At 42.0% G+C, this 26,411-nt stretch overlaps 1 protein-coding gene across 1 annotated transcript in view; it reads right to left on the reverse strand.

Moving 5' to 3' along the window:
* The window catches only part of chd7 (chromodomain helicase DNA binding protein 7), an 87,761-nt gene that overhangs the window by 51,954 nt on the left and 9,396 nt on the right, over nt 1-26,411 (reverse strand). Inside the window, exons 2-3 of the mRNA XM_014987039.2 lie at nt 8,943-10,473; nt 7,018-7,352 (exon numbers count right to left, since the gene is read on the reverse strand). Of these exons, the coding sequence (XP_014842525.2) occupies nt 7,018-7,352; nt 8,943-10,377 (1,770 nt within the window). The 5' untranslated portion in view covers nt 10,378-10,473. The remainder of the gene's footprint in view (nt 1-7,017; nt 7,353-8,942; nt 10,474-26,411) is intronic.

Genomic DNA, 26,411 nt, shown 5'->3' on the forward strand with positions numbered 1-26,411 from the left:
GACAAAAGTTAAACAATTATGACTGAATACACCGCGATTGTCTGACAAATACTCTACCAAGCATGTCTGCTGATTGGTTGCCAATATCAAAACAGAGAATTTAAATTATTCATTTTCCTTTTCCAGAGAAACTATTGCACCAAACTGTGACAATCTGATCCCAGCCTCCTGCTTTTGTTCTGCTTCAACACCGGTTTGTCAATCCAGCCTGTCAGTCAATACTGATGGATTGAAAGGTGGCGGTTGAATCAGTCAGTAATGGCAGCCAACAGAGCAGAGGGGTAAAAGGGGATCATCTTTCTATCCATCCATGAGCACGGCTGCCATCTCCTCCCCATCCTTGACTCCCTGTTGCTACAGTTTCCGCCTTCTTCCCCCCTCCGCCGCCCTCCCCCCCGCCTCGTCCTCCAGCAGGCTAACCTTAGTAAACAAACCGGCTGACACCTCATTTTTCCTCTCTCCTGTAGACTAATCTCGGTGCTCCTTCTTCCTGCACCTCCTCTTTGCTCCCAAGTAAGCTTTTGGTGACAGGAAACTGGTTACCAGCTGTTGGGAGCCTCTCCAGCTGCCTCTCCTCTCCCCCTCCTCCTCTTCTCTCCCTCCCTGCCTCCCTCCCGCTTTCTCTCTCTCCAGCTGCTCAGGGTCCCAGTAGCAGATGGGAAATCAGGCATCATGACACGAATAAATTATCTCCATACTTCAAAAAGGCACAGCGAGGGAGAATGTGTGTGTGCGCGCGCCGTAGCACAGCCAGAGACACTATGCCTTTGAGAGTCCGTTGGTGTGCATGTATAACACGTGCGCTTTTCTTTTTCCTTTACGCGTGTGTGAGCATCAGCAAGTTTCTCTCTCTACACACACACACACACACATATACACTAGTTTATTCACATGGAGGAGGAAAGAGTTGGGATGCCATCGCTGAAAGTTCACTTCCATCAGAAGAATGCTAATGTACACACAACCCCAGAAGTGCTGCAAGGTCACACATCACACAACCCCCCCACAAACACCTGCTGACACACACGTAAACTGAGCCATTTAGACGCACAAATCTGGGGGAAGGGAGGGTAAACCAGAGGAGTGAGGGATAGGAGACGGTAGCGGAAAAAGAGAGAGAGAGATGGTGAGATGCAGTGCCAAGAGATAAATCTGTCCTCCTGCCAAGCTTCTTAGGTAATCAATCACAGGAATGACAATGGAGATGCACGGTGTGTACACAATGGCACGCGCACACACACACGCACACACACCTCACTGCTGCATCAGGTTTGGTGTTCTGCAGTATGAATTTAACATGTCGATATTTTAAAGCATCTCCAACCAAAAAAAGGCCATTATATCGTCCAAAACAAGTTGAAAAACAAGCGGTGACTCATAGAACTGAAGAAAAGATCCAAACTAAACACCAAAGATGCTCAGGTGTAACTACGGTACGGGTCATGAAATCCAGCTATTGTCTAATTATTCAGCACCAGACTTTTCTGACATCCGCTGACTTCTGTTTGGTTGTAATTCAGCTACGTATTGCTTAAGTAATATGTCAAACAAATTGCCTACTTAATAAACCATGTTCAGGGGGAACAAAAGCAAAATAGTTTCAGCCGTAGTCAAAACTTCGCTGCACGCTGCATCTGGGATGATAAAACAAGCACATCATTTGACTATCTTATAAAGTCCAAAGGTCTCCCATTACCATGCCGCCAGGAAATGCTGTACAGCATCAGGTGGACTTTCTCCCTAGCATTAAATCCCCTTACATATAGTGACGACTGCCATTTATGAAACTTAAAGCTGTAACGAAAGCTTTCATTGCTCAGATAAAAACCACTGGCATAAACCAGACCATCTAATGCTCCAATCTAATGCATCTTCTTATAAATGGGATATTTAACTATGTATATTCAGAATTTGCTTTAAAAAGTTAGTTGTGTAGCAAACATCAAGACCAACGTCTGGAAAAAAGGATTTCTATTAAAGGACATTAGGGGGTATAATGCGTAATCCAACTTTTTTTTTTTTTTTTTTTTTTTTTAAGAGTTATATGTTATGTCATTCGCTCAAACACATTCCAGGATTGCTGCTTAGACCCATTCATGCATGTTTTGGGAATCCTTGAATCTCCTTTGACAGCTTTAATGCCTGCTCATGCAAAGCTACTCTAGACTAGCGGCAGCAGTCTAGAGGAGCAAACGCCTGGTGTAACTACTAAGCTCGTCATACAAATTACAACACTTTTAAGAATGGCTACCGACGACAAGGAGAAGCATTGTTGTGTTTACAGGTTAATTACATGATGCATTCAATTGGTAGAAACACAAAGGGCAGTTTATCACAAAAAAAACATACAATTGCTAATATTATTAATAGTGCTTTAACGGCATCTTCTGCTCACAAGATGAGACATAATATTGGGCGATATATTGTTTGTTTTTACAAATAAATGTTTAAAACTTCAAATTGTGTATTGAAACCATTTTGTGGAATCACCTAGTATAGATTTGACCATTAAAAGCTTGCTCGGACTGTTCAGCCTCATGCTGATGGGATGCTTGAAAGCAGATGAGCCGATAGGACCCATGCATGTATCTCTATTTTTCTTGATTTGTTGTCCAATAGTACTCACTGATATACTTGCAGTTTTTTGCTACAGCGTCTTAAGAGGCAGTAATGCACTGAATTATACGCTTTCTCCTCAAAGTAGAAGAAAGAAAAGAGGGGAAAAAAGTGATTTCTCAGAGTATTTTTTGAAGTTCTGGGTTCTTGTTTTCCCCGAGGTATGAATTATCCTAACGGGTGAAACCAGAAAACCTGTCCTGGCTGTATTTAATGAAAATATGCATCGTCACTAGAAACCAAGCAGTATCAGTGGAGCAAATGTAAACCCGTTGAAGTGTGCTCTGTTAATTAGCTGATTTAAACTTGAACTACGAAAAGTAAAGGAAAAAAAAAAAAAACAACAGTCATATCTTACCCCATAGTTTCTGTGGGGAATGCTAAGTGGCACAATTTGAAAGGCAGTATTATCACTGCAGTCAGTGCGGTCGGGGCTGCAAGCAATAACCTAGCAGACGTTAGTGGGCAGATGACACAGGCTTTGCCATCCAGGTATAAATTGTTAATTATAACCATCACCTAGAGATGTGAAGGAGGGGACGCCTCACTGAAAATCTCACACACCCCATCATTAGGTTAGATTCATGCCCCAAATGTGGGTTAAACACTCTTTAATCCTGGAGAGGACTTATAACGCACACAAGCTTGCGAGCCCTTTAAAGAGTTGTCAGCAACCGCTAGTTACAAGATGTAAAGACGTAGACTGGCTGCAACACTAATGTTGATGATCTACATTTATAGCAAAGTTTAAACGTGATTGGTTGAATGTCTCTGCAGTTGTTGTCCTTTCCTTTCTGAAGATTTGACCTCCGAATGTTTTACCAGCCGGAAAAATAAAGTGAGCCATGTGTTTACAGAATAAATAGCAATCAGAAGCTTCCAATATTTTTTTATTAAAACATTATGTGCAGCTGGCCAATATGTATGTTGGGGGGGGGGATAAATAAATTCTAGGTAGTGCTCAGTCCACTTCACTGCACTTCCTGTTCAATACATATTAAAGCTCCCCCTAGCCTAGCAGGTGATGTAAAATTACTAACAAAAACATGATGAAATTGGAAATTTTGTGTCCAGCTGCTCAAGTGCACCTCATAACAAGATTCAGTTAAAGCGATCTACTGCGGATATTCACAGAGCCATTTATTTTTGTTGAACACATTGTTTTAGAAAGAGCAAACATGACATTTAGAGAGAACACAGGCAGGAGGAAGAATCCAGAGCACAATTTGCTTTAATTTGCCAAAACGCTCAACAAAACTAGCAGAATGAGTAAATTAATTTGAGAAAAACTGAAAATCAGAACAAGATGTGCCCGAACGCAGAAAAGCGTTTGCATGAAGCTGGAGAATCTTAGCGAGCTAAATAGCATAACAGCTCTCTGACTGTGAGATGAGTAGGGGGGGGAGGGGCGAGACAAGCATGTTATATGTCAACCGGAGTGCTGCACGCAACATTGTGTGTGTATGTGTGTGCGAGTTGTAGAATAAAGGTCACAGCACAGCATTCTGCCGGAGCTGTGACCTTGAGATGCTGACGAAGGCCCGCGTGCGTGTGTGTGTGCGTGCGTGTGTAATAACCATGCTTAGTGAACAGATGGAGCTTAGAGTACCAGACATGCAGTCATCATGACTGACTGACTGACTGACCGACCAGCTTGGTGCGTGTGTGTGTGTGTGTGTGTGTGTAGCTCTTTCTAACAAGTGCATCATGAGATGAACTCCCTTTCTGTGCCACACACCCCCCCTCCTCAACTCCTCTAGTGAGGCTCTCCTATTTCTCTAGGCAATTCACCATCCTATTCTGGACCAAGCTATCAATGCTTGTGTGTGTATGTGTGTGTGTGTCAACAGGGGAAGCGGGGGACGGCAGCTTAAGTCGGGACGGAGCACGCGGCGCGCCCAGGCGAGAAGTGGGGCTCACCAGTCAACCTGGCATCTAGGTCAGGAGTCCTGGATAAATTAAGTGTGACGGCTGAAATGTCAACCACGGAACGCGGCAAACGCCGTCTTGGAGATGGGGAGCGCTAGGCGAGGGTAGGGAAGCAGAGGGAAGAGAAAGAGGGGACTAGCTCTGTTTGTGTGGCCACAGGGCTGCTATTGTGCATGAATGGGTCAGTGGAGAAAGGGGGCTTTGAGCAACAAAACAAGCTAATGGAAGGCGAGGGGCACGTGACGCGGGCGACTCCAACACACAAATGTGACTATTGGAAATGAGAACTTCTCCCCACCGGCCCTCCTCTCTTTTTCCAAGGATCCTGTGCTCCTCATCAGATGCACTGTGTCTTCCCCAAAACATTTTCCCCATGGACGTGAATCTGTCAGATTCTGCATGTTTCAACAATTCATATGTAAGATTTCTTAAGACCATTATGAATAAAATTCAAGACCTATATCTCCTAGTAAGAAATGTACAAATGTCATCCAGCCCAGTGGCGATAAATTTGATCTTTCCCACGAAAAAAAGTTAGACGGCTAGTGAGGTACGTTAGCAGCTAGTTAGCGGTAGCTTCAGCCCTCTCGAGTCAATGAGTGTGACTCAAACTTTTGCCTGACAGAAAAGTCCCAAGAGTGAACAAAATCCCATAGATTACATCAGATTAAATAGTCTCGTCTTGACAAAAGTTAAGGATCTTTTGCTGCAATACATAAATTAATAAAAAAAGAGGTGGCAAGTTTCATTTTGCCAAAATAACTTTTGGCAATAAAAGTCTTAGGACATAATTTTAGGAAGGTGATACTATTTAAGGCAAACTTGCTCTATCAACGTGGATTGAAGACATTTTAAGATAAATGAATTTAAGACCTTTGAAGACTTCTGGGACCCCGTGTCTCCGAAGTTTCCATTTCACCAAGTGTGCATATTTCAAAGTGACGTCCAAAATCTGGCTGTTTATGGAAACTACAACTAATGGTGAGATGATCACATTCCTCCTGCGAAAGTATGTTGCCACTTCAACGACTTAATACATCCGAGATGAACTACAGCTATTATAGGATGTAAATCTGTTAAAACTGCAGATTTACAGTGAAAACAGTGAAGTCAGACCAACAGCATTAATAGGATTCCTTGGTAGCAGTTGTGATTTAAATGCTAAAGAAGGCTGGTACAGACTGAGAAAATGGGAAATCTTAATGCCGTTTTCAATGTACGGAAGAGAGAAAAATGGGTTCCTGTAGAGATAAAACGTTGCTTTTCAGTAACGCAAGTTTAACTGTGTTTATGTTGAATACATAAATACACCAAGGTTAGCTGCTTCTTTAAAGTATTTGGATGTAATTGCCCTAAAGCTGTGATAATTAACATAAGTTACTGGGTGTGCAGGTTGGTAGGGAAAATAAACCACACCAAATAATCCTGCTGTACAATTTGAAGTTAATGGGAAATATGAATCTTCAACCAGGTTAAACAGGGAGAAGGCTAATTTACACCCTTCGTATGAAGATACGAAAAGAACTAGCACTTTGACCTGCCTTGTTGATGAAAAAGTGCTATATAAATAAAACTACTTATTCTACTACTATCAACCAACCAGAGCAGGGATACATTTCTACTACTGGCCCTGGTTCCTGTAGGAGGAGAATGCCCCCAGAAAGCTGCCCTGATTCCTGGAGAAGATTCCAGCAGTGAAATCAAGTTGTCCCACTCCTTCACCTCAGTTTCACAGCCAATTTTACAACCTTCTGAAATCTTACCAGACATTTATTTCATCTTATAAACCAATCTGCCTTTTCTGCCCATCTCTCTGTACTTCTCGCTACACAGCATTAGGTCAGTGATGATATCCCTGAAGTGGATAAGACAAACAGTGAGAAAGACAGACAAGTGGAGAGAGAGCGGAAAGAGAGGAGACGGGGAAGGGGGGGGAGACAGGAAGGGAGGTTTCCTCTATAGAAGGTGGGGAGGGGGAGGAGAGTGGGACCAAGAGCGAGGAGAGATTATTCTGGTGGCGCCTCTGTGCGCGTGCCTGTGTGCATGTGTGTGTTGCACACGTGTCTCAGGATATGCAGCTCACAGGAAGCAAACAGCTGCAAGAATCCATTTCCCCCCCCCCCATACATACACACACACACACACACACACACACACACTCACGGAAATACAACCACACACAGGGCAGACACCGGCACACACAAAGGGCAAAAACACACACAAAACCCCAATGATCCAGTACCCGATACACCGCTGCGTTTTCAAATGTCATGTACACACACACACGTTTATGAACATGCGCACACACTTCCCTTAGACTCCAAAAACATACACACAATTTCCCCACCCACATGAAAAATAAACATTCACATGAAAAACACCCACACACAAAAACAAATGCGCATAGTCTTGATCTCTCTCACACTCGCAGCTTCGCTACCACATCAAAGTGTTCGTTTGATGGAGACTCACCTGTATGTGAGGCACTTTCTGTGGGGTAAGAGGGGGTGAGGAGAGTGGGTGGGGGGCAGATGGCTGAGGTGCCCATGGGTGGGAGGCCTGGCTGGGAGGAGGGGGCGTGCTTTGCAGGTGGTGGGGGTGTGGGGGCAGATGCGTGTGCTGCGTCTGAGTGTTCTGGGCAGGTGGAGCTAAGCCCTGGTTAGGGGCAGGGGCTCCGTGTTGACCAATAGGCGGACCCTGGAACCCCATAGGAGCAGACGGCATGGGCTGCCCACCTCGAGAGGCCTGCTGCTGGGCCTGGAGCAGGCGCTGGTCCCCCCCCTGGCTGACTGAGGCTTCATGAGGCCCTGGAAAGAGAAACCAAAGATGACGGATTATTATAGTGGTGACAGCAATACAGTTATAGGAGTTCCTCACGGCTTAGTCTTAGTACCACTCCCATTTATTATCTCTCAACAGGAACGGTTCCAGTAAAACGTTTCATTTTTATTCTGATGGCACAGTTAACCTTTGGACAGCGTCCAGACAAAATCTGGGTCATATTTTTTCACTGGTTTTTTAGATTTTAAATGTTGAATTTGTCTCCTACTGCAAATTTCTGGGCTTTTTTTTCTGGGAAAAAATTTATAGATTTTGGACTAAGATGCAGATGAAAACTCTTTAACAGATATACATTTTTTTGAATTCAATTCTTCAGACTTGATGGAGAAAAATTTACTTCTTTGCTGGCTTTGGTGATATGATTAAAGACTCACAAAGTTTAGAGATTTAAGCCACTTACATAAGGCATTGATACATTGCAATATATCAATGCATTTCAAATAATCATATCTACACTAATCAAAAAGTCAAAATAAGGTTAAATCCTGTTCTCCTGGTCCATTAAAATAAAACCCCTTGTTTATGGGGAAAAGAGAAGAGGAAAAAATAATTTTAAGAGTTTGTATCCCAGTAGAAACTTGGCCTTTTTTCTTCTTGTAGCTACATTTAAACCTTTACTTATTACAATGTGGTTTATATGCATCTTTCTTCTTAAAACCGCCAGTATGCATCATGGAGGTTTAAGATTCATTACAAATTTCAAAAGACACAAACATCACTATAGATTTGTGTTTGATGGTTAGACTTATCCATTCGTATTTTAATCTGCAAGGCCATTTTGGGTCGCCAGCCTTCACAACTTTAGTTTCTTCAGTTGTTCACTCATCTAGACAGTTCAGAAGGCTACAGTCACACGTTTCCTTGGTTTCTGCACCAAAGCGCCATGAAGAGCTAGGTTGCGCTCACAGAATGACCTGAAAATGAAGGCTATCGTCTCTTTTTGAGCATTTTTAAGGACTTCTGATTCACTGAGGCGGCAAAGTTTGTCTGTAAAGAACAGACTTTTTTTTTTTTCCTCTTATAAAGCAGATTTTATGTGTGTATGGTCAGACTGTAATTCATCCTGTCTTGGTCTTCTCTCCCTTCTGTCCTGGAACGGACACATATATAAAAAGAAAATTATATATTTCAATGACTTAAAAATATAACCAGTTAAAGTATCTGCAAAGAATACAGGAAACATTTGGGGAAAAGTTGGAAGAAAACGTGCACAGTCTTGTAAAATTTCTACAAGCCTCATCTTTGATCCTAAGCAAGATCCCACAACTCCCCAAAATATAGCACCTTCTGACTCTTTGATCAGAGCACTGAGCTTTGGGGGGGAAAAAAAAGTTAATCCATTAAATCTGTGCGTTGTTTCTAAATATACCAGCAATGTCTCCTTATTTCCACCGCCTTAATAAAATGAGCGTGAACAGAAACTCTCACCGGAACCAGCATGGTGCCAAATGTTCTCAACCATCTGTTTAATAAAAAGAAACTTCACCAGCCTTGTTTTGTATTTAGACTCTACAGTTGGTGCATGAGTGTAAATATGAAGTTTGACGGCTGCTTACCTTGTGGTTGCTGGAGCCGAGTCGGCCCGATTTGTGGTCCACGCTGAGGCCCCATGCCAGGATAAATTTGCCCTGCACTGGGAGGCATGTTGTGGGGCTGCTGGTGTTGTGGGTGTGCTGCAGATAGAGAGGTCTGGGGAGTTCTCTGTGCATGGGCCATAGCGCTGGGCGGAGAATGCATTGCTGTGTATCCTGCGATATCCGGAGGCCCGGCTAGTCCTGCGCTGGGGGGTCTTCCTTGCTGAGGAGGAGGAGTCGGGGTTCCCAGAACCCGCATTGGGGACATAGACGACGGAGAGGGGTAAGATCCCTGAGCTGGGGCGGTAAGGTGGGACTGGGGTTGGTTTGGAGGTTGGGGAAGATTCGGGGGGTGGTTTAGGGGGTGCATAGGCTGGCCTTGCTGCCCTGCCTGCTGCTGCATTGAGGCAGAGTGGGGCTGGTGGGGTGGAACAGAGGGGTATCGTTGTCCCTGTTGCCCCGGTGCTGAGCTCACTCCCTGGTTGAACCTCTGGCCCAGCTGCCCTGCTCCCATGGCCTGACTGGTGTTAGCGCTGACGTTAGCATTAGCCCCCTGGCCCATCCCAGGCCCCATGGCAGCATACTGGGGCTGATAGCCAGGGTACTGAGCACCCCCGAACGGTGCCATGCCCTGTTGGTGCTGGTGTGGAGGTTGTCTAGAAGGGGAGTGTGGGTATCGAGGTGCGTGGCCCATGTTGGGATAGTTCTGGGGCTGCGGCTGAGGCTGTCTCATCTGGACTCCACCCATCCCAACATGTCCTAAGTAGTGAGATGGGTCCTGAGCTGGAACAGGGGCCATGCTCTGTGAAGGGTAGTGTTGATTCATGCGCGCTGCACCGGATGTAGGAGGAGCCTGCATGCCAGCGTAGTTGCCTTGAGACATTTGGTAGCTTCCCATCTGGTTGGGACCAGCCCCTGATGGTGCTGAAGCCTGCTGATACACAGATCTGCTCTGCTGCTGTGGGCCCCAAACTCCGCCCCCGCCTCCTCCTGCTGCCCCAGCATCGCCCTGGTACCCGTGGTGAGTGTTGCTAGAGTTAGCTGGGTTGTTGTGGTAGTGGGAGGTCATGCCGTTCATGGCCGTGTTCACATTCGGCGAGCCCTGGCTGGGACCGTTCTGGGCCATCATCCGTCCCCCGGGGGCACCTGCTTGATCGTAGCCTGTATACGGGCTGTGCTCATACATCTGCCCCAGTTTGGACTGCCCCGGTCCGGCCCCGGTGCCGTGAAGCATCCCTTGGTGGTAAGCCCTGGTTCCCTGGTGCTCGTGGTTCAGAGACGGGTTTGTGGGCGGGGCGAGTGGGTTGGCTGGGCCAGCCGTTGACTGCGAGGGGAAGCAGTCACCCAAAGGATCCAATTCGTCCGAGAACAACCCTGCATCGTCACCAAAGAGGCTCAACATCCCTGGGTCCGCCATGGCTGGGTGGTGGGCCCACAGATGGGAGGTGTGCTGTGAAGTGAAGAGCTAACCACTAATTTGAAGCGTTCCACTCCATCGTCCTCATTAAGGTTCCTGGAGAAACAGAAAGAGAAAATAAGACATTAGTGGAAATATTCATAACAGCAAAGAGCAGATGTAGGTTTTTGCTTTGTGTTTTTTGGTATTCCACCTGCCGATTACCAATCAGACCCCATCAAAGGATATCTAGCCATTTCCTTTGCTCTGATCTTTCACAGACTGATAAAAGCATTTTTGGTAAATATTGCTACTTTGCCAAAGGTTTTGCAGCATGATTAAAGTGATCTTAAATAAAATCAAATCGTGTTTTAAATTTGAAATTAAAATTGACAGTGTAGCATTTCTCTAAATCACTTTCCTTACATGAAAACAAATGTGGAGTTGCAGCATTCAGTTTCTATGCTCCTCAAATCTTCAACAAACTTCCAGAAAACTGCAAAAACAGCCAAAACACCGAGTTCCTTTAAACTAACAAATGTTTAGAGTTGCCTTTGATTCATAATAACAGATACATCAATATATTTGATGATGATTTGACAAAATCTTCATTGCTTCTTTGACAATTTGTTGAAGTATTATGTTTTTATGGTGTAAAGCACTCTGAACTGCCTTATTGCTGAAATGTATTCTAATAAAGTATTTTAAAGAATTCACTCTGAACACTTTCTAATTTTTCCAACCCTAGAAGTTTCAAAGATGACCAAACTTAATTATATGTAACCACAACAACAGGGGGTCAGAGATGGGGGAGGGAGGAAAACTAACCTCCACACCAGGAGAGAGACTCATTTCGCATTAGCGTCCCCCGCACCCTGCCCCCAAACTCCAATTCACAACTAAACAAAGGAACTTCTTTTCTTTGCTAACACACACTTGGAGTCACCGAGTGTGTGTGTTTCTTTTTTTTTATCAGTGTGCGTTAGAACAAAGGGCCGAGCAGATGCAGCTCTGTTTGAACAGCAGCAGCTGCCATCCAGCCAGGAATCAGCCAGCCACCGGGGCAGACAGACTTTACGTAAACCAGTCAGTCACTACTTAGTTACTCGCATGGCAGCCCATTCAATAACTATTCAGGCAGATGTTTCAAGACAACAGAACTAACCACCTGCTTGCTTTTTTGTTTTCTTTTTTTGAGGCTTAAGACCCCCGCTTCTCCTAGAGAGCAAACAGGAAAACGCACTCGGGACGTATATGTTGGTGAAAAACGAGCCGTGTTAAAATTAGAACGACCGATATGAATTTAATTGTCATCCTACTGATTCGGTAGCCCACGCAACATCCCATTCTGCGTGAGCGAGAGGGCGAGGGTAGGTGGATTGAAGCATGCATCAGTGAGTTTGAGTAGTGGAGAGCAGGACAGGGAGGAGGTGGGGGGAGGTTTGCTTGTTGCTTCTATGCGGTGCAAAAACAACACCCGAGCCAACTTGTACCGCTGCTACGGTTTCCCTCCCCCTTGCACCTCGTTTCTTTCTTCCTCCACAATTCTTCCCTCCCACCCACCATTTTTTTCCCCTCAGCCACTTATGGGTTCATTACAGAGCGCAGCAGGTATCAGGGACCAAACCCTCATTATTTCCCCAAACAGAGTGGGCAAACATTAGTAAAGTTTCCCTTATCGATAAATATAATGTGCCTGAATGTAATTATGCCCCCGTGCAAAATCCGTTCTCTCACATTATGTGTTGCAGCAGCAGCAGCACAGAGTTATTCTGAGGCAGCTGTTTTAGAGAAGAGCTAGCAGGAAGCTAACAGCTAAGCTCGTCTCTTATGTCTGCTGACATATTTTAATGTTTGAATTGGCCAAAAAAATAAAAAGGTACTCAACAACAATGCAAAATCTCTCAATATGCTAAGAAGACAAAGGAAGAAACCTGATGCTATTAAATTTTTAATTAGCGTCACTATTTCAGTAATGCTTGAAATTTAATAGAAAGCAGTTAATCTAACTTTAAGTCAGACATGCTGTAGAGTACCTTTAGTCTTTCAACTCATTTAAACGTCCAAAAAGGCTAATTCAGTAAGCTACATTACATCAGACTGAGAAGTCAGACTAAAAAAACAAGATTCTCCTCGAGGATTTTACAGTGCCAGGTGAGCTTTTACTTCTGTTGTGTAAACAGAATGAACAAGTCTTTTCCAGCATTACTTCATGAACCCAAAACAAGCCGCGTTTGATTTTATATGCTCAGTAACTGAAAGATATCCAAAGACACGCACAGATATATATTTGACATTGCTTCAAAAGAAAGCTTCACTAACCCGAATGCATAAGTCCTTTCCGAATTCTAAAGTGCAGTAAATCCGACATTCAACAAGTTTTATTTTGCTTGGGAGAAAGAGGAGCTCAATCTGGCAGAAATAAAAACCAAGAGCTGACTCTTTCATATACGTCGTTGATTTTAGTTTTTGTGAAATGCTTTCTAACATGTGGCAGTATCAGGTCAAGTTGAACCGAATAATTTTTCTGTATGTGTGCATAAGATGATGGCTAGGAAAAGAACAGAGGAGGACTGGGGAGTGGCCCGTACCAGTTTCTTGTCTCCATATTCATTTCATCAAATTATGGACACCAGACAATAGTGTTTACAGTAACTTAGGAAATGCTACTGCAAAATTAATGTGCACAATATCAATATCACAAAGGGATATTTAGACGCAGGATCTGGATGTCAACAAGATATCAAGTGTCTAGCATTCCGACTCTGCACTTCAATCCTATGTCTGGTTCAACCATAAAATCAAAATGCATAATGTAGATGACGGTGAGTGGGATGCTAAAGCTCACAGAAAGCGATGGGATCAAATATGTGGAGAATGTGGGTTAACTGGGACCAATATTGACATGGCAAGATAATATCACAACTATACATTGTGCAAATAGCACAATATAGATGTTAATGTTTCTAGGCTCAAATGATTTGGTCCAAAATGAACATTTTTCTCCAAGATCCAGGTTGCAGAGTCAAACCTGTAACTGGAAAATCAACAGGTTTTACAGCTAACCAGAGACATTTCTACAGATAAAAATACAACCATAAAGTGATTACAATGCATCTATTTAATAAACAAGAGCAATGGTTCTTAGGTTTTAGTTCTTTTTTTTTTTATTTTAGCTAAAATAAAAAAAGAATTGTGGTAGAGCGTTGATTCCCAACACTGCTCCTCATGAATCACTGTCCTGAAAGTTTTCAGCATCTCCTCGCACACCTGGCTTAACTGAATGGGTGATTAACAGGCTTCTGCCGCACTTCATTCATGCCATCATTGGAATATGGTAAGGTGGAATAAGGATGCATCTAAAACATGAAGGATAGTGGTCACCGACAACCAGGCTTGGGAAACACTCTGGTACCAAAGTTGACAAAGTTATGGTGATGGTAGCCTCTTTCACAAAACATTTCCATCAAAGCTCTCAATACAGAGACATTCCATGAAGCTGTGAGTTTTGAAAAATTAAGCCGGCAGCTCTGGACGAACATATCGTGGACATATCGTCATTGCTGTATCAGCGTGAAGTACTGATGCCATAAAGGACTATTTGGAGTACAATAATTGTTGGATAATATATAAACTTGCATTTTACATAATGTAATGATTTAGCAGAGTATCATGGCAGCAAAGACTCAATGGAATGATGGCATTGTCCAAAATGCTAAAAGTCACAGATTGATTATCATTATTCTGAGCCCTGGACTACAGAGTGTCACGTGATATAGATGTTGGTGGACAAACTCAGTTTAGCCGTCCTGGTACTGGCTGAGCGGGAGCTTCAAATTTTGATGATGTATCTCACATTCTTGCCATTCTCATCTGAAATGATATTTGAGTCTTGTTTTCAATACTAATGTGAGCTAGTCGACCAAACGTCACGTCATCATCGCTACATCACCCCTTCGACCCACAAAACTGGATTGCCCAAATACGAGTCAGCTGATATGGGCGTGTGACCACCTCACTTAGAGAGTCGGAGGCATAACGGAGGTGGGTCGTTCTTAAATCACGTGGAGTCAGGGGGAAAAAAGGTCTTTAATCCAGCCTACAGGTATGGAAGAGGGTCTTGAATAAAGAACAGTAAAAAAAAAAATTATTTTCTGCTCCTCCCCTCCTTCCCTCGATTCCTATAAAGACAAAATAAAGCAAATTCCATGTCACTCATGAAAAAGAAACATATTAAAATGAATGCAATTGGGGCACTGTGTGTTGTAGAGCTAAGAAAGCTGTCCCACATGCAGAGGCTACAGTGTCTTCCCCCTTCTTTCTCAGCTCATTGCCTGTCTAGTAGACGTCAATAAAGGCCAAAAATAAACTAAGAAAAAAGGTCTCTGATCATATACTTACACAATATTCATTCGTTCGTGGTATTTGGCCCTCGATTTGCTCAACAGATTACCAACAGAAAAAGTAACCCAACACAACATGGTGATCCATCAGTCACAATGTGTTCCCTGTACTGAGGCCACCGTCTCAGGTATGTGGGAAGTTTCTCATTGCTGAGTCATCAGGTCGACTCCAGAAGTGCTCCAACAAACCTCCATGACGAAGGGCTTCTCCTGTATAGCTATTCCATCTATGCTTTGGGCTCATAGAGCTGGGTCAAATGCTCAGCTGGGAGAAACGCGTTAGATGTGAGGCAGGCACCAACAGGTTTAAGTTCTTTGTACATGGGGAGATTCAATCATTGCATAATTACATACATTTTTAACCAAGTTTTGACATTAAACTAACAGAAGCTTATTTCTAAAGCAATTATTTAAAATGGAAAATATTTTCTCAAAACTATAAAAGCATACTGCTTAGGGTAATACGCAGACTCGATTGCATGGAAAGTATAATAATAAATAAGGCTGTAAATAGAACAAGTCTGTGCAAAGACTAAGAACGTACAACCCTGATCAATTTTACTTTCACCTCTACAACAAACCACGACACTAGAGAGTCAACATTTGAATAAAGTCCTATATTCAACATGAACTAAATTCACAAACCAGTTCCTACATGTTTAGCATAGAATCAGAGTAAAGGCAGACTTAATTACTTTAAAATGAGAGTCAAGATATAGGTTTGGGCTTGTTGGATTTGTACAAAAAAAATTAAGCAAAAACTGGAGAATTTGAGCAAAATATGAAGCTATGAACCTTTCTTTTTAAAAAGTAGATCAGTGCAAAAGCCTTGGTAGAAAAGGTTCTGAGATCTAATCTGCAGAAGTGAGCTTGACTGCTTGATACAACAAAGTCAAACTTAGACTAGGGAGATCTAAATAAGTAAGTACACCGTCTGAGATTTTTCCCTGCCATGACTGTGTATTCCCCCTTTCTGATGAATAATATTTTCTGCTGGTCATTTGCACCCATGTGCAGCATGGTGGTTCCCATCACGCCAACAATAGCAAGGCTTCAGCAAGATCACACAATCTACGCTGGTTAAAGTGAAGTGAAAGTAGAAACGCTGTCTTATCAAGATTCAAATAAGCTGCATGCCAAAAATATAACAATCACAAATGTAATGGACAGTAAATGATGCAACGTAACAGTTTCATTTCATACAGAGCTGAAGAAAAAAGACGAAACCCAAAAGGTGTCAGTTGAGATTTCTTTTGGAGAGACTAACTTTCTATCGTGAATTACAGTACTTGCAAGGTGAGTAGCAGCACAGTGAACCCTTAATATGTTATCTAATACAAATTTAAGTCTTCAGCAATGAGAAAAAAACTAAACAAAACACTACTTAGCCCCAAGGCAAGAAACTTTGGTATGTCACCATTTCATGTTTTCCATCAAAAACATTGTTTGTAATTATAAGGGTTTACAAAAACTACACTGACTATTTTAAAATAGTGTTTCTTAAAAGGTTAAAAAAAAAAGACTTTGGCAGTTTTAATATTAAAAAAAAAAAAAAAACTTTCCGATAGCAGCTCAAAGTTCAAGCAGAGCATCAGCTGTTGGAGTGGTGCGCACAGCTAGATTATGGTGTGCGCTGCGGCTGAAAGGCTGTTTTCTTGCAATTCAATCACTACAGGAAGGACAAGAAAAGTTTCACCACGTGTCTGTGTGTGCGGCAGGTGAGAGTAATTGAGTGTAATTTCACATCCTTTGCAGCAAGCTACTATGAAGGCAACCGATTTCCTGTCAGCTGTGTCAGAAGCACACTACTTTAGACCATGAATTATACAATAAAAGATAAATGTAGCTATACAAGCACTTGGAGGCTGCAGTGTGTGCATGTGTGTGTGCACACAAGTGCAATGAATGATTTAATCAGACCACAGCTTTAGCTAAAAGAAGGAAAGCAAGAGATTATTGGCTCTTGCTGAGGTTCCTCGTGTTTTTGTCTGACCTGCTAGCGTGCCCATGAGGATAAAGCTCAACTCCAGCCTGGGCAGAGCTTGCATCAATAACTGCTCGCATGAATGTCATTGTTTCTGTAGTTGGTCGTCAGTTCCTCTGTGAAACTTAGTTTGGCCACGAAGAAGAAGAAAAAAAAGACAGAAAAAAGCAAACAAAAAAAGACGAGCCCTCGCCTCCCTTTCTGATTTGTTTTCTTTACCACATCCTTCACCACCTCAGATTAAACTTCAGCTCTTGTCTCTTCTTTTTTTTTTTTTTTTGGCAGTAAACAGAAACATGCAAACATGTGCACACACCTTGGCATTGAGGCCCGGCTGTCATTGCACAGGGAATTAAATGACTGGTCAAAGTGCCAGTTCAGATGCAAAACCTCAGAGGATGAAGCGTTTAGCCCTTTGTGCTTCCCTCTGCTCCACCTGCCGAAAGCACACGTGTGGACGGGTCAAGGCGATGCTACGTCACGTCCGATCTGACCACCGCAGGGGAAAAAAGGAAGAAAAAAAAAAAGAAAAACACTTTTCTAATCTGACCTAACTTTCTGCTTCAGCGCTGCCAGCCAACCTGGACCCGTTGTAGATTTATCTCGAAGCCACAGCTCAAGATGAGGAAGCGCAGACTTTCTACCTCTGCAAACTTCTCGGTACAGTCGATAATCGGCTCCGTGTTGAACCTTGCAGCTGAAAAGTGTTTTTTTTTTTCTTTTTTACAGATACCTGTAGCTGCACATCAGCTCCAGCGCATCCCAACTGCAAGGTTTCCTCTCCCTTCATCTTTGGAAATGTGACTCCAGACGAATAAGATCTCTCCATCTGTTGCTGTCATAACTCAAGCTAAATAGCATTCTGATCGCACTGGTAGGACTGGATGTTAAAACAGGAGCCATTTTTTGATCTATTTAATATAGACAACCTGTCGAGAGCCATAAAACACAATAAGAGGATGTAACAGCAAAACGGTACTGAAGTCAGACTCGGATTTATGAGCACTAAATTAAGCAATTTATATTAATGGAGGGGCTTGCCTGGCAACAAGAAGGCCCTGGGTGGAAATTATAGCCGGGACCTTTCTGTGTGGAGCTTATATTCTCTTCGGATGCATGTTTGACTGAGTGGAGTTTTTTTTTCTTTGTTTTTTTTAAGTGCATGGCTGTTTATCGTAGCGTTGCTATGGAATGGGCCGGCAATCCGTCTCATCTGCCTGCTACAGACAGGCACCAGCCTTCCCCCCACCCCTGCAATAATTAAGCAGGGATGGATGGATTTATTAACGCAGCCGTGCCACACACATACAGGGCTGTCTGATATTGGGAACTCATGCCATTGCGATACTATTGTTGAATATTGCAATGACAATCTCCATATTAATTAACCCACATTTTGCTCAGTCTTCTCTTTCACTTCCATCATCCCGATGACCTCACCGCTCTCCTTGAGCTTTAGCGTGTCATTAATTCAAATCTGAAGCAGGTTTGTGCATCAAGGGCAGTGAAGGTCTCTCTAACTGGTTAAATATACCAGCATCCAGGGCTTCATGTATGGCATTTGAAATGCAACCGTCTACCAGGTACCGCCTCCAAGCAGTCCTTTGCAACTGCAAAGACTGCAGATCGAGATATGGTGCTGCTACTGTTAATTTAGAACACGTAGGTAACATTGCTGCAACTTTGTTTTTACGTTATCTAAAGTCTTCGACTGGGCTTTATTGTACTTCTTAGAAGTGGTGAATTATGTAGGTAAAATTGATCAAAGACATTTTATGGTTGGTTGTTTTCCCCAATTCTACCAAAAACTTGATAAACAAGATAACATGCTTCTTATGCTTGTTATGAGAACAGGTCGCTCCCACTACATCTGATCTGTTGGAGCTCTCGTTGCAATTAGAGTCTAGATTTATGGCCCGAGCCCGACCCAAACCGAAATTCGGGCCAAAATTGCTTGATGGTTGGATTGGGCTGAGCTGCGGCACGCTTGATAACCCTGTCAAACGAGAATGCACAATATTAAGTTGTGTTGATCTAGTTATTACAGCCTAAATAGAGGGGTAGGTATTTTACCCTTTTGAGGAAAGGGAGAAAAGCGCCAACGTTCATTAGACTGTAACAGGTGCAGCACAATACACAATAAATGTGCTCTGCTCTGCTCCCATCAATCACACATCCCAGATGATTTGACCCGACATCCTGTGGCTACAACAGACAAGACGGAGCTGGAAGCTGTTAAAAGCCAGAAACGGGAAGAGTTACACAGCTTACTCAAATTACGGTCTAAAAATTAAAGCCGTAAAAGCTTATTTAAAATAACGTGTCGGGCTTTCTTTGGTGTCAGGCCAATATTTAATGTTAGTCGGGTCGGATTGGGTTTTCAGGCCCGATCTAAATTCTGATTCCAATCCCAGTTTTAACCTCGAGAATCATTGCTGGATGCCTCACATTGCGTTTCCAACCAAATGGTTCCAGTAACTAGACTGGCTCTACAGTCAGATCTTAATTGGTTCTATAGAAAAGGACAGCTTCATTTTCCTCAGCTAACTCACTAAAAACAACTCGTCCAGTCATTTTCCCCCTTTCATTCTGAAATTTTACTAATAAAAACACTGGAGGAAGACCTACATCCTTTACTAACACTGTTATAAACTAGCTATGATTATGAATGCTTCGTAATGAGTCCATCTCTAATCCGATTGGTACCAACACCATCACACATTAGTCAAGGGCTGATTGTGTTTCAGAACTGGGTTGGCAACAGTATTTATGGACATCCAGACACTGTTTTGACGGCTGCTGGAAGTAAAACACATCAAATGCAAGCAAAGATAAGAATTACATCTTTCAAATGATTAACCCCCCAAAAAAAGACTGCAGCAATGACGGCCTGTTGTACAGTGTCAATTAGAAAAATAAATGCTTTATAAAAGAAAATTGATTACAACCAGAGCAACATTAAAATAAATAACTTTCCAACATGTGCATCTGCAAGATTCAATTAAGTGATTAACCAAGATGTTGATACTCTAGAGATGGTTTAAGTAATTAACTTACACAAATGGCAAAACATTAACGATCTTCACTGTCAAAGAAAAGAGGGAAAAAAAAGAAAGTAGTCTCTAATGAGGACAATTAAAAACGCTTCTAACTGGCGGCTCTTGTCCTCTTCTCTATCAGGGTTCAGCTTACCGAATAGGTTCTGCAGAATGGAAGCGTGATCCATCGAGTAAGCGCCTGCCTGTTTGTCACAATTAATCAAGTTTTTGCTTCGTTAAGCACGGAAAATACGAGTTTGGACGCCGCCATCGGTTATTTAATGATGCCGTTTTAGGATACTCCACAATGCCAGCAGGAACTGGACACACTTATTTGTGGTTGTTCATTTGGACTCGCGAGCAAGTATTTCAATAAGACAATGTGGAGGTTTAATGACTGCAGAGTGTGTGTTACCGAGTGCAACAGCCTCTTCAAATTCCTATCTGTCCAGCGACAGAAAGAGAGGCTCTAGCACAACAGAGGGCTGGGAGTAATTTGGCTCCGCTGGCCGATGGAGTGGTGTTTTTATTTTTTCAGAGGTGACAGCCTGTGCATGGTTAACCAAATTGTTTATTAAACTAATCCCGCAGATTAGTATTCAAGACATGCTGGAGCCAACAAAAGTGAACTGAATGAACTGCTTAAAGGCATAAAAAAGGACCAAAAACGCTCATAAAAACCACAAACAAAACTTCAGGAAAAGTTTTAAATCAACCTCTAGACAATCATGTGGGCTTAAGAAGTGCTTTCTGCAACTTTGCAATCCCCTAAGTGATTAAAATCATGTTGCAAAATGCAAACAAAACCCAGAATGACTGAATTTATAACCTTTATTGATAAAAAAATAAAAAATAAATAAAAAATGACTTGCTAAAAGACACCAAGTAACCAATGTGGGCAGCTGAACGGCTTCTGTGTGGTGGGAAAGGATTTTCCTCTGAGTTTCTGTGTTGTTACTGCAAGCAAACTTTGTCCCAAAATAAAACTGGAGATTCTGTATCAGGACTTTGACCTTGAAGTGGCAGCAGTTTCCCCGTCAAAGCACAAACAGAGAATATGGAAAGATTTTCAGCTCAGTCACTGGTTGAGTGAGAATAAAGAGACACATTTAAATAAAAAGTATTCATACCGCTAGAACTTCTTTCACTATTCTTGTCACATAATAACTTTTACTGGCAAATTCTGAGATGTACCAACAGAGAGGAGAATATGGAAGTAAAATGATATCCGTTTTCTTACAAACTAAAAGGTGTGTATTCTGTGGTTTCGATACCGATTCATTGCCTCTTAGTCGATACTTTGTAGAACCGCATTTCAGTGAAACTACAGGTCCCAACCCTTCTGTGGCAGGCGTTTCTGCCAGCTTCGAACATATAAGGGCCAAAATTTTTGCTCAACAGCTCAAGTTCAGTCAGAATGAAAGAAGAGTGCTGGGGCACAGCAAAGTTCAGATCGTGGTGCAGATGCTTCGTTAAATTTAATTTTAAGGCTCAACTTCAGCTGGCCCACTGCTTTAGTCTAACCCAGGGATAGGCAACCTGCCGCTCTGGAGTCCAATGTGACTCTTTGTGTCCACCAAAGTGATTCTTCATAACTTTGACGATATTTTTAAATATAAATATAAAAATGACTAGTTTAGGCTATTTTTTTTTTTTTTTTTTTTTTTTTTTAGCATTTTAAGGTTATATTTGCATAAAATTTCCACAAAGATGAGACACTAGCTATTGCTTACTTTCGCAAAATTTCTGATTGGATTCAAATGCATTTGGATTGAAAAAGAAAAATTATCCAAATGCATCATTTATATACATAATTAATTAGCAATATTTTTCAGACTGCAAGTTATGTCAATTAAGTTATGAAGACAAAAAAAAAAAAACATGTACAAGTTGAACTGGACTAAAATTCACATTTAATTAAAAACGGACAAAAACATCACATTGACAGCGCACACATGCACAGTAAGGTCAACTCACCACAATCAGAACTACTGTTCATTAGATGTGCACCGATAAATCGGTTGGAAGGTAAATTTCCTTAAATTTGGGAGATCTGTGATTGGCTGATAACTTATGAAGCTGATCTCGTTCATCTCTCTTAAGGTCTTTTTTTACCTCAGCAAATGTCTAAAAGTCAACCACTGTCGCCTTTTGCTTGGGATTTCAGAGGTCTGGCTGACAGATCCACCCTCCAGGTCATGTCTGCAAGTTCGCAGTTAACAATAGTCATCCCACTGTTGTCACTTCTGCATCTTTCTTGCTATATTTACCAACATTTCAGACAAAAAAAAAGAAGAAACAAAAAAAAAAAAAAAGATTAGCCAAAATCGGAATCGGCATGATCAGTAATCTGCGATCAGTCAAAAGACTGCACCCTTAGTGTTTACATGAATCTTTCTCAGATTATCAATTAGCATAAATCTCCCATCATTCGGATAGCAATTTCACTCTGATCGAGCCGAGTCCAATCAGAATATTTTGATTGCAATGTTTACATGACATCTTTATTCTGATCGAGTATCATTCTGATCCAGTGTAAAAGTGTGTAAAAATGACACAATGTATTTTTTTATTTTTTTGCTAAGTTCTTTAGCAATTAGTCTACTAAATAGATGTGTTTTCTTCATTTTCCACAAATTTGGAAAGTTTCAATTAAGTAAATGGTTTTACTGTTTTTGTTATAAGTTTGTTTTCTTTGTTCTTGTATGTAAACTTAGACTAGAATCTTTAGTTAGTTCAATGTAAAAGTACTTAATCAGTAGATAGGTTTGCTGTTTTCAAAAGAGTCACATGCGTTTTATTGCTCTAGACAGTTTTTATTCATTAAGAATAAGAGCAAAAAATGTCTCTACAGATTGCAAAGGTTGCTGCCCGCTAAAGCCATTCCAACGTAGTTCTGTCTGGATCATTATCCTCGCTGAAGGTGAACCGTTTCGCAGCGTTTAACAGGTTTTATTTCAGAATAGTCCTGAATCTAGCCCCATCTACCCTCCCATAAACTAAACAGCTTTCAAGTTTTTGGCTGAAACGCAACAAAATATGAAGTGGCTTAAAGAGTGTGAATACTTCCACAATGCACCGTATTATTCAGTCAGCTCCCATCCGCTCCCCCTTTGCCCCCAAAAAACAGAAATAAACAACCAGATCATTTGAGAACACTTGTAGTCGAGTTGAGAAATAATCTGGCAATCAGCACCCGGGCTCAAAAATTCACAGACCGAGCAGATCTGTGAAACCACAATTATCGAGGCCACCCGTTCAGCCAAGCCGAAACCACAGAATATCACTGCCAGCATAGCGCAAGTGAATGGCCTCCCTGGCAGCTCGCAGCATCACAACGTCTTCCACTGTAGGGAATTAGACACAGACCTTCATTTAGAAGAAAGTCAATATAAAAACACTGAAGCAGGCCTGAGTGAAACAGCTCTCTCCTGTCATTTCTTTAAGGATTCGTGTACTTCAGTGTAAATGGACCATCAAAATGACAGCGCATTTTATCTAGTGGCATTAAAGTTGCAATTTTTACTATGGGTGATCATTTATCGTATCGTTTATCAGTTATTGTGATGAACCTCATGAGGCTTTGATTTCTCCTCATGATGAATTTCAATTGTTTAAAAACAACAAAACTGTTTGTGCGGTTGGGGTTGTTATTTTTACGTGTTTTTACTGCTTAATAAAGGTATATCAATGAATATCCATAAATTTCTAAATATAATTAACATTTCTTTATATGACTGTTTTTCAAGAACTGAGTTTGTGGAGCTATGATTGCTGAGCCATGCAGTCACAGCCACACAGTTGGTTAAAAAGAAGAAGAAATAAATATCATCACTTTTATTGTTATCACAATAGCACCATGAAATATCGTGATAAAACTTTAAGTTCATGTCGCCCACCTCCAATTACTGCACATAAATGCATTGTACCACAGAGTTCAGCTTCCAGCCAAACTGAACTCTGCGCCAGGAGAAGACACTGGTGAGGCTGAATGAAGCCATGTTGGTGACATCAGCTGCTGGAAACCCTTTGCAGGAGTAAAAAACCTATAGATGACACACCTTTCCTCATTCCTGCTCTATGTTAATTATAATGTTTGTAAGCCTGAGGAATGTTGTGAAATGCTTTTGCATGAAGCTGTCGCTCTTTATCCAGAGTCGGAGTCAGGGAGCGCTTCCATAGTGAATTCTTACTTTTAACAGTACTTGAGATATTTCTGTCTTTACTCAAGTGGAATGTGGTACTTCACCAAAAAGCTCTGGAAAAAAAAAACAAAACAAAAAAAACTGGCGTATGCAGCGTTAGTCTGTGGCGAAGGAAGGAAAAAGGGGAGGGAGATTAGCTAACAGCGACTCAATGCAGTCTTGTCTGCGCCGTCGACAGTTTGGCAGCTAAACTGTCTGTAGCCTCCAGGCTTTACTACAGGCTCTGCCATGTCAACAACACCATGTTTCCTCTGAGACGCAGACAGACAAACAAACCAAAGCCCAAGAAACAAAGTACAACGGCAGCCAGGCAGATTCAACACCTGAGAAAAGAAGAAAAAAAAAAAGTGAGTGATCCCCCCTCTTCCTCTTGAGGACACGTGTGCACCCACCCACCTCCCATTACCACCAGGATCTAAGCCACCATAATTTATACCTTTGTTCCCAAATGGAGGACAGCATGCAGGAGCTGGCTAGCTGCGTGTGTAATTACGCTCAAGTGAGGGGATGCAGGGCCGTGTGTTTGGGGCAGGGATTTGAGGCCCGGAAGGAAGGAAGAGAGAAGAGGAGGTGGGGAGGGCCGAGGGGGGGGGGAGAGAGATCAAGAGAGCGAGAACAGAAAAAGAACGAAAGAAGCAGTGAAGCTAGAAAAAATCTGGTTATTTTACGCACGGCTGCTTTGTTAATAGACAGTGTGTGTGTGTGTGTGTGTGTGTGTGTGTGTGTGTGTGTGTGTGTGTGTGTGTGTGTGTGTGTGTGTGTGTGTGTGTGTGGGGGAGGGGGTGCTTAGAGGGGGTGGGTCAGCAGGAAAGGGCTGTGTTTATCCAATCTGTTCCCTGCCTTTACCATGTGGTAGGAAAAACCACTGGCCGACTCTCGGCCTGATCCCAGAGGACGAAGAGGCAGAGACGGACAGACAGGGAGAGAAGTAGGCCACAGGGGGTGGCCAAGAAACCTGCTAGCACAGGGAGAGACAGAGACACAGAGTGTGTGTGTGTGTGTGTATGTGTGTATGCGTGTGTGTGTGTGTAGTTGTGCATGTGCTCACTGAGCTTAAGAACCTGTTATGTGGTTTCCGAAACTGACTCTGTAGTCTCTGGAAATCACTTCTTTAAGCAAGTGTGTTGAAGTAAGCGAACTAAAAGCAAACAGCATCAGGCAAAACCTGTTTTACCACCTTATATTTGTTCTGGTTGTCATGTTAAAGTCCTGAAACTGATGGAGAAAAAAAAAAAAGAAACAGTGAATCAAACATTTAAACCTTTCAGAAACAAGTACTTAGAAATATGTAGGCAAAGAGGTGGTGAATATCACTCCACATATTTCTGCACAGAGCTTCAGGCTACACTTTTGCTTGTTTGAAAGCTGAAACTGATTAAAATTCAGAAAATATTGGGATCAAATTCATCTCAGTGAATAAATGTGGATGCTAATCTATAAAAACCTTTACTCGACAACAGGCTGCCACTGAAAATGTTTTCCTACAGCATCTAAATTAGGAATGTGAAGATTAATAGACTCACAAAATTTCAGTCACGTGTTTGACGCCATTACCCACACAACACATAGTTTTGAAAGAAAATTTAGATGCATTATGTGTAAGATCCTAATTGTTTGCATTAAATGTTTATGAATGATTTCGGGACATGTTCTTCTTCCACCACCGTTTCTGCCGTGAAACGGGATTGTATTTTTACAGTAGCAACCCCTAAAGATTAGGAAGAGAACTGGACCAAATGTGACAAAAACAGAAAACTCACTTTAATCACCCTCAATGTGTGGATCAGCAAATAGTCCTACAGAAAAAGCTTACAGTAGGAATTGGGGTTAAATACAGTATCAAGTAGAAAGCTATTTTTACAAACCTGATTTGACCCATGTGGTTTTAGTAATATGCTAAGATCATTTTGCCCCCCTTTTCAAGTTCTCAGTACAGCTGACTCTAAATGTCATGCGTTTCCCAACAATTCAGAATTTCCCCCATTCATGAGCGGCTTAATAACTCCTATTTGAAGGGCTAACACATTTGTTGTTCATGATTGAGAACATTTTGTTTTTGCTTTTTGCTGAGATTCCAAAACAAAAATGAAGCAGCTATATAGCAGGCTCATAATTCAATGAGACACGTTTCAAACTGATTGTAGCACGCACAAAACTTTTTAATGTTAGAATGTCATTTTATACCACAATCAAGTAGCTATGATACATTTAGTTAAAAAAAATGCTGTCTATAATTAAAAATGACTCAAAAAGAAAATTGACTTTGCATCACAGTGACACCTTGAAATTGGGTCTCTGTCTCTTTAAGAAGCTCCTACTCTTCCGATACTTCGCATACAGCACAGCATTAAGGTGGCAGCAGTTCAGATTGCCATCACAGACCTTTTTGGTATTGAATGTGAGGGGGAGAATAAACGTAGCCCCA

The sequence above is a fragment of the Poecilia mexicana genome, unplaced genomic scaffold, assembly GCF_051168715.1.
Source record: "Poecilia mexicana isolate PSO_F unplaced genomic scaffold, ASM5116871v1 scaffold_17, whole genome shotgun sequence".
NCBI classification, from domain to species: Eukaryota; Metazoa; Chordata; class Actinopteri; order Cyprinodontiformes; family Poeciliidae; genus Poecilia; species Poecilia mexicana.